The following is a 9,332-nucleotide window of genomic DNA, read 5'->3' on the forward strand; positions in this document are numbered from 1 at the left end:
CCTTTTTGAAGATGGGAACCACGTTGGCCCTCTTCCAGTCCTCTGGCACCACACCAGAGCACCATGAGTGCTCGTAAAGCTGCGCTGGGGTCCTGCAATGACCTCCACCAATTCCTTTAGTTCTCTAGGGTGGATATCGTCCGGACCAGCTGACTTGAACACGTCCAGTCCCTCCAGAAGCTCCCTAACTAGTTCCTCAATAACCCTTGGCCTATGTGTGCCTCCCCTGGGGCCTGAGGGGCCTAGCAGGGGGGTGACTGTTCCGGTCCCTGCTAAGGAAGATGGAGGCAAAGAAATCGTTAAATATGTTGGCGTTGTCATCTGGTGTGACGACCAAACTTCCCAACGTGTCCTGCAGGGGCCCCACATTACCCGGAACCTTCTTTTTACCCCCTCTGTATTTAAAGAAGGACTTCTTATTGTCCTTAATCTGGGAAGCTAGTCCCAGTTCCATCTCTGCCTTGGCCTGCCTGCCTGCCCCCCTATATCCCCAAGCAACTGCAGTATAGTCATCCCTGGTGATGTCCCCTCTTTTCCACTGGGTGTACGCCTCCCTTTTAGCTAGTAGACATTCCTGGATGTTTTTGGTGAGCCATGGGGGCTTGTGTGCCCTCCTGCTCCCTTTGATCCTTGTAGGGATTACCTCTCTTTGAGCTTGGAGGATCGTCTCCTTGAGGAGCGACCGCTCTCCTTGGACACCTGGCTCTCCTCCCCTCTGGGACCTCAGTGCATCCCTGACTAGCCTCCTTAGCTCGGTGAAGTTTGCCCTTCTGAAATCTGGGGTTGCTTCCTTGAGTTGGGCTTGGTGTATCCAGATCAGTCCCAGACCACCTCTACACAGGAATCTAGCATGCTATTTAGCTTTTGGGGTTTCCCACAGGTCTGGAAATTTGGCAGCAAGACAGCAACAATTGCTGCCACTGCTCCTGTGCCATCAACTTTTCAAACCTGTGGGAAGTGCTGTGGGCTGGATAGCTTGGCTTTGTGGGGCAGGTCTAGGCCGTGGGTTGATTACCCGTGTTGTATTTAATTCCTCACTCCTACTCTTTTCACATTACTGTAAACAAGGATGATCACACATCCTGGTTTGGCCAGGACAGTCCTAAATTTTAGAGGCTTGTCTTGGCCAGCTGCTGAAAATTAAAATGAGGGTCTTGGGTGCAGGGTAAGAGGCCAGGAGGCAAAACAGCAGGTACTGTAAAAAAGGAAGCCCTAGTAGACAGCAAAGTTGCCCTAAAATAGGTTATCTGGATTAGTGGAATGACCATTAAAAAGGGGAGATGATTGTTAACACCTGTAAAGTGAAGAACAATGGGCCAAGGCTCTCTTAGCTTCCTAAATAGTAACAGCAGAGCTATCATGCTATCATGCAACAGAGCTGCTGATTTCAGAGTTGGGGGTGGGGGGATGGCTTTATTATATTTATTAAATTCACCACATACCATTTTTTTCATGAACATTTTGAAATCATTCAGTCTTCTTTTTGGATACAGCACACCAGGCATGTCAAAAGTGGCATGGAACTGGTCCACAGGCCAGATGACCAGCCAAATCAGGCCCACAAATCTCCCACCTCCACACCTGCATATGGCGCCCACTCTGGCTGGTCTAGGACATAAGCTGCATGTAGCACCTACTCCAGCTGCTTCAGTGCAGGCTTTGCATGCAGCCTGGGTCCCAGACCAGCTGAAGCAGGTGCTGGATCCAGCATGCAGGGAACCCAGAGGGGGAAGGTCACAAAAGCTATACTATTTGCATCAGAACTGCCAAGATATCAAAAAGGTGTTTTCATGAACTAAGAAAATTCAGCTCTGCAATACATATGTAAAGGTTTCTTTTATTATTATTTTTTATTTCCTTGCAGTCTCCAAGGAATGCTTAGAATGAAATATTTCTAAAATGAAAATCTGAGTTTAAATTGGCACAAGACTCTACTGAAATATCTTAATAACTTGGACAAACCCAAGATGGTTGTCAACGTACCATGGTTGTTTTTAACTTGTACATTTAACAAGAAGTGGTATAAGAGGCACTACTGTTAAATGTGAACACCAAACCTTTAGCTCCAACTGTCAGGGGAATGTATAGATAAACACAATTTATTGAATATTATTGCGTGCACAAAAATCTTATCACCAGAAAGGGGAGCTGTTAAATTTAGATTATAATTTTTGTTAACAATGTGACCAGCAAAATCATATTAAATTGGAGAGAAAATATAATAGGAAATATTAAAAATAAAATTATATTTCATGTTCTGTTTTGAATCTGGTTTAAATGATATATTTAAAAAGGCATCCTCTCTGCTCACTTGTAGGATTGAATTATGACAAGAGACTTAGGTATAAATAGTTGAATAAGGGAGAGTTAGAGCTGGCTGAAATTTTTCTGACTGAACATTTTTCCTTTGGGAAATGCCAGTTCATTGAAACCAAATATTTCAATGAGAATGGATCTATTTTGATAGACTTCCGTTTAGAAAAAACACAGCACTTTAAAGATGGAAGTTTCCACCGCAATATTGTCCGAATGTGATACCGTGACTTTTTTATGACAAAAATTTCAAACAATTTTTTAAATTTTTTTTTTTTGGAAATTCAGACTGAATTCCAATTCAGTCTGTGATACTGATGTTCTTCAGCTTTTCTCATAAACTAAAAATCTGGCTCTCAAGCACTCTTATTAGAAGGTATGTCTAAGAAAGAGCGGTCAGTATTTATTCGCTAATTGAAAACAACAGATACATATAATCAAGACCCAATACATCAGTCCTTTTTTTTTTCATCAGTGACCTTGAATACAAAAAAGGCATGGAGTTATTCCTGTTTTAGTTCTCATTGAAAACAGTAAATAATTGAAAAGAATTTATTCCAGGGAACAAAATACTAAATCTGCTGTAGTTGGTTAATATTAATTACCTGTCTACCAAAGAACTTTAAAACTTTTAATGTGAAATTCCACGTGGGGGATGAATTCCTGCACCCACAAGGAGTTTCACCCAATTCAGTGGGATTCCTTGCATAAACAGAATCCATCCAAATTGATCATGATGATTTTGTCTTCTAGCTGCACAGCTCATCTTTGATCTAGACCTCCCCAGGGCTTGACAGTCTCCAGATCTGGCATTACTGATGAATTATTTTCTCTTCCTTCCCTTTGCTTTTCTTAATACATAATAAAGAAGGTCTCAGTTTGCTGGGCAATGAAAGGTCTGTGAAATATTACCAGGTGACTGTACAGTTTAACAAATCTTTAAACTATTTTTAATTAAAAGCAAGTACTATAAGTTGTGTGGAATGGCAATGTTAATGATGAACCTACCTAAATCTGTTAGAAGATAAGCAACTTTTTCATATACCTGAAATATAAATAAGAAATAACATAAACAAAATATTTTTATCATTCAATATCACATCCATTAAATAACACGCATAACATTAATGTTGAAGGGTGAACAAGTATTAAACTGGCTTGCCAAATAAAAATGAAAATACATTTTATCCAAGAGAATCCCCATAACCTATTTGCAATTTAGAACTCGCTTGGTGACTGGCTTTATAAGTCATAAAAAATTAATTTCCATAGTCTACCAAGAATTCAGTACATCTGTGTGAACACTTCTGACGTGCCCTAAGGACGCAAATAAGCATTTGCTGCACTCAGGCTTTACAGCTTACTTTAGGCTGCCTATAGCTAGACATGGTGCAAGTGTGTACCTCAGTCTGCTCCTCTCAGTACTAGCATGTACAGGCATTCACAACTTACTGATCTTAGTAACTCAGGGCTGGGGAAGGGTGAGTAGGTGTCTGTGGGGTCTGGCTGGTCTGCATGAGGGAAAAAGAGGTTAGAGGGGCTAAACATAACCCAGCTGGGTGGGAGGAAGGGGACGGTGAGTGGGGTGGGATTCGTGCAGCCACAGAACTGAGGCAAGCAAGTGGGTATTCCCAGCCTTGGGACTGCAGTGCAAGCATGTTCAAATATCTGCAAGATCAGGTTAAACTTTTCCTATATTGGGTTAACCCCACTAGACCTGTGAAGCAGCTAGTTATTTGATTTGGATTTGGATTTGGCTGATTTGGGGGACAGTGATTCTATTAGGTGATTAAAATCACTGTCCTGAATTAATTCAGCCAAATCTCTGAATCAAACAGGCCCTATCCACCACCCACTCTTCCAGCCCCACCAATGGCTGCCCTGCATGGCCCCAGTGTTCCAGCTCTTTAAAAAAAAAGTTAAAAATGTGCCCCACACTCACCGGCTCCTGCCAGGTGTGGGGGGGAGCAATCCCTGATGCCCCCCACTGCCCCATGCTGCATGTGGGGAGTCTGCTACAAGCCCCCAGAAGCCCTGATGGCTGCTGCAGCATCTGGTGAGTGCAGGACTTTTTTTTTTTTAAAAGCACTGGGACGCTTGGGCTCAGGCAGGGCAGCCTTTCATGGGGCTGGGAGAGCAGGCAGAGGATTGGGGCTCATGGCAGGGCCCCATGCAGCACAGGGCAATGTGCAGCAGTGCTGATCACCCTCCCCGCAACCTGGCAGGGGCTGGTGAGTGCAGGGCTTTTTTTTTTTTTAAGAGCTGGGATGCTGGGGTTGGGTGAGGCAGCCATTAATGGTGCTGGGAGAGTGGGTCAGGGGTACCCAGGGGAGCTGGGGGAGCAGGCAGGGGATGGGGCCTGGTGGTGTCCCTCCATGGTCCCCTCCCCCCCTCCAGTGGCCCTCCCTCCCTTGCCCCCTACTTACCAGCATGGAGTCTGAGTCCACCTCCCTTTAGTGGCAAGCAGGAACTGCCCAAATCTCTCCAAAGCTCTCTGAATTTTTTAAAAATCAATTCGGAGAGCTTCAAATCAATTAGGACCTTTTTATTTGTCTCCTGATTTGACTCATATTCAGAGATTCAGTTACTGAATCAGGTCGAATCTCCTCCAAATCAAATCAGCACCCAAAGCTTTGCACAGCCTTAAACCCCACCTCAATCTAAGTTAGAACACCTACTCAGGCAAACTAACTTACATCAGGCACGCTATTTTTTGCCTGATTTAACCCCTCTGAATTGGGGCACAATTGGAAGTTTACTTTGACCTAACCCTGGTTAGGCCAATTGAATATAACGACTGGATGTACACTAAAGCTGCATTTTAATAGAGAAATGGTTAAAGTGAAACTATGTACCAGAATGTTTCAAGCAACTTAAACTACTGAAAACTAACATTATTGAGCTATAGATTAGCAAGAGAATCTAGATGTCATCATTAAGAACCCTTCAAATTTGTAGGAGGTTTCAGAATTCTTAGCTTGGAAGAAAATATTCCATTTAGAGTGCAGAAAGTCACAGAAGAAAGTACAGAGTGATTTGTGAAATGTCTGCAATTTCTGGGAAACCACTATTATTAAGTCCCCCAATGGGCACATACTTTTTCTTCACAGTTCCCTATTGGCTGACAGTGATGCTGCTTTTTCAAACTGGATAGTAGTGAATTTTATCAATGGAAAAATAGTTCTCTGGCCACCATGACTATGAGTGGTGCTATTACACATTAGTAACAAGGAATTACACACAGTGAAAAAAATTGGCAAAACCACACTGCCAAAGAACAAAAGGTATATCAAATCTACTCCTATATATTACTGTAAGAAAAATAAACAAAAACAAGATACAGCCAATTTCCATCTAAAAGAATGGAGTGCATTTTAAAGAAAGAGTCCTTACAAATCAGCTATTTGGAATGGACCTGTTTTTCTGGTGTCAAATACTGAAATATGCTAAGTAAATACATTCTTAAAAGATAGTTTTAAAACTTACAACATTAAGTGACATGATGATCATAAAATTGATACAGACTCCAGTGCCAGATGTTGCAAATTGCCAGTACTTTTTGATGAAATACCACTGGAAAGATGCAAACTGTTCCATAGCTACCAGTCGATACACCACAACTGCGAACACTGCAGTGAGTACCAAAGAAATCTGCAGTGAGATAAAGGTACACCTAATTAGAATGAAAACAAAAACAAACTAAAAAAATTTACATTTTAATCAACTCCCAAAGAAAACTGACTTATTAGTGAAGACTTTAAGAAAAATCCAGTTTGTTTCAGAGAGCAGTTATATGTGAGAAATGGAATTCTGAACTGCTGAAATAATGTGCTGCACAGAACCGCCTCTCCCTATCCCCCCCCACAACAAAAACAAAAAAACCCCAAACCCCCAGGAACAAGCACTGGATTTGATCTTATTTCACTTATTATGCAGCTGTAGCTATTAATTCTAGTGGAAGTGCATATGATTTACATTGGGATTATACCAGAGTAAGGCCTAGAATGACTTTCCAATAGTATTAGATGCTACCATGAAGAATATTCCTGAGACAGACACCATCAGTCGACTAAGTTTATCAGGGAATGGTTGGAAAGGTTCTGGTTTTCCTGTGATGGGATTTACTCGCTCCACTTGGGAATATTTTGCTTCAAACTGTGGGCGCAGCTCTTCCTGCAATGACATATATTTGCTTCAGTTTATGTAGGAAAGCATCAGATGATAAGAAGGATTATGGTACATAATATTAACAATTTCCATTTCCATGACTCCTATCTGCCCAAACTGCTTCATACCAAGTGTCAAATAATAACTGTCATCAAAGCTGTCCCTTGGAGACCTAAGTTATTAAATTAATCAACAGACCAGGAACTGAACTAATAGCAGTAGGACAAATTTTCCCCATAGCCACCTACCAAAGTGCTATAGAGATTGTAGGTCACCTGTTGAGTCAATCACAGGTTTCTTTGTGAGATGGTAAGATAATTTTAAATTGGCACCATTTGCAGTGGGCTTTCTGAGATACAGAATCTATTCATGAACAGCCAACAACTCATTTTTAACAGACTGCTGAAGAAAGAGGAAATAATGATGACTAGGTCTCTACTGATTTGGAACAAACTTGAATCGCTAACCTAATGAAAATGGCTTAAAATTATACTTCACACAACTTCAGTTGTGATTTCAGGAGCAAATTTTCTGAGCTGTGCATATGGGTGAAGCCATCTGGCAATTGGTAGTGTTGGTGACAGGACTGTTGAAGAATGTTCTGGCCCTTTAAGATTGGTTGAAGGTCTAGGCCAGTGGTTCTCAACATTTTCAGATTTGAGGCACCACTCATGAGACTTGAGAAACACCTCAGACAATGCCAGTTTTCATTCCTTTTTTGACTACAGAACAATAATAGAGCAATTCTTCCATTACAAAGGACGCAGAAAGACCACAAGTGTTCAGAGTGTTTTTGACACTATGGATACCTATTTGAAACATCTGAGTTTATCTTGTGAATCCTGCTTGCACACGTAACAGTGCAAATGTTGTGTGGAATCCTGCAGTGTCCTTGAAAGGATCTCAAGGCACTCCAGTTGACAATTGCTGGTCTAGGCTCTGGCCCTGTTGCAGAAAGGCTTGTTTTGGTTTCAGCCTGATTCTGATTCATTGAAGTTGAAGGCTGAGTAGGAACATAGGAAAGGAAAGGGGATGCTTGAGTAGGGCTAGACTATTGACTACTGCATACTGAAACACCCTGTTGCTCTGTCTCTAAAAGCCAAAGCACTTATAGGATTTTTCCAGAGGGACATAACATCAAGCTGGAACATCTTTCCAGAGGGACATAATGTCAAGTCTATAGGTCTCAAAAAGCTTTGGCTTCAGGTTGGATTGGAAATGAAGCCACGAGTGTAGCTTGAAGCCCTTTCAGAAAGGAAGTTCACTCTGTGGCAGAACCTTATATCATACTGCTAAATTTGAACACTTATTTATTTTTTTAGTCAAATATCATGCTTAAGTAAAAGCAGCACTGGACAAAGCATTGTCCACTGCAATTAAAAAAAAAAAAAAAAAAGGTTTGTCCAGAAGTGAGCTTTATTTGGATTTGGATTTATCTGTATCACCATTTGCAAATGCATTATTGACTTGCACCACTGGTGCTTTATATCAGATTTAGTATAAAGCACTATTGTATAATTTTATACTTGAAAGCGCGCTGATGACAAAATTGGGATAACAAGATCACCATTTAGAAGACTTATTTGCCATACCTCTTCATCCTCCCAGTCTATGAGGTCCCAGTCATAAGTTAGCACAGCTCTTCTTCTCTTCCAAAACTCCAGAAAGACGGTAGCTGTGGAAACCATTAGCTATATTTTAATTATGTAAAAGAATAAAATCAGTAAATAAAAAACAAATGGGACATCACGATCACTTTTATCATTCTCGTTGGTCACATATGGACCATAACTAGCTGCAGAGGGAATGCATTGATATTAGAGTAGAACAACATTTAGCTGACTAAGAAACATATTTTTTGCCATCTGTTACATCTGAACAGAAAAAAAATACTACCTGACTTGAAGTGACACAAGCACTACATTCAGTCCATTGTTTTGATTAGAATTTTAATGAAAAAATAAGTGTTAAAATTGGTTTGAAAGAATATGTACAATCATATACAGAGATGTTGGTTACCATGAACATTTATCAGTGGAGAAACAAAATCTCTTTTCATTTAAATATGTCTGAATCAGGAGTAACTCTCTTTTCCTTGGTATACCAGCTTCAGTGATTTAAACTGATTAATTACACAATTTCTTCTGATTTATGCTGGTCTCTGAGTTGAAAATCATCTTATCATGCATTTAGTGAATGAGGATTTGCATATAAAATTAAGTAGGGGTTTCAGCTGGATGCATCCAAACTCTGCAGAATGCAATAGTGACCATCAAATACTGACTCTGTCCACTACTAGATAATTTCTTATTTCAGTAAAGATGACAGACTGAATTAAGCTATAATAAATAAGAAAGCGGGTGGAAATTTAAGGAGCCGGTGTATATGTTCTACCTGTGAGGCGCTATTAGGCTTCAGGAAACTAACTCTGCAGTAGGTTAGTACTTGTAAATGCAAGTACTGCACTATGGTGGCATTCTTTCGTGTGCAGCAACGCATGTGTAGACACTGATGTGGCTAGTTGTGGCACAAAAACGCTTCAGTGTCGGGGTTGCCTGCCAGCTAGTCCTGCACTGGAGCCCCATTATGCCCCAGCCAAACTGTCCACAGCACACTGACCTGGGTTGAAGCAACCCTGGCCTGGTAGGCTGAACCCTGTGCCAGCTGAAGCTGCTCCAACCTGGCTCAATATGCTATGTAAACATGCTGCCTGAGAGCAATAAACTTGGGTGTGATATTTCATAGATTTCATAGACATCAGGGCTGGAAGGGACCTCAGGAGATCATTGAGTCCAGCCCCCTGCCCAAAGGGCAGGAAGTCAGCTGGGGTCATAGGATCCCAGCAAGATAAG

General features: G+C 41.3%; 1 protein-coding gene across 3 annotated transcripts in view; it reads right to left on the reverse strand.

The window, feature by feature from the left end:
• The window catches only part of ANO3 (anoctamin 3), a 445,370-nt gene that overhangs the window by 18,645 nt on the left and 417,393 nt on the right, over positions 1-9,332 (reverse strand). For all 3 annotated transcript variants that reach the window (XM_019551829.1, XM_019551827.1, XM_019551830.1), the window contains 4 exons: positions 8,073-8,155; positions 6,346-6,486; positions 5,800-5,964; positions 3,322-3,358 (listed from right to left, as the gene is read on the reverse strand). In XM_019551829.1, coding sequence (XP_019407374.1) covers positions 3,322-3,358; positions 5,800-5,964; positions 6,346-6,486; positions 8,073-8,155 — 426 coding nt within the window. The remainder of the gene's footprint in view (positions 1-3,321; positions 3,359-5,799; positions 5,965-6,345; positions 6,487-8,072; positions 8,156-9,332) is intronic.

Source organism: Crocodylus porosus, unplaced genomic scaffold (assembly GCF_001723895.1).
Source record: "Crocodylus porosus isolate Cpor-Errol unplaced genomic scaffold, CroPor_comp1, whole genome shotgun sequence".
Classification (NCBI taxonomy): Eukaryota; Metazoa; Chordata; order Crocodylia; family Crocodylidae; genus Crocodylus; species Crocodylus porosus.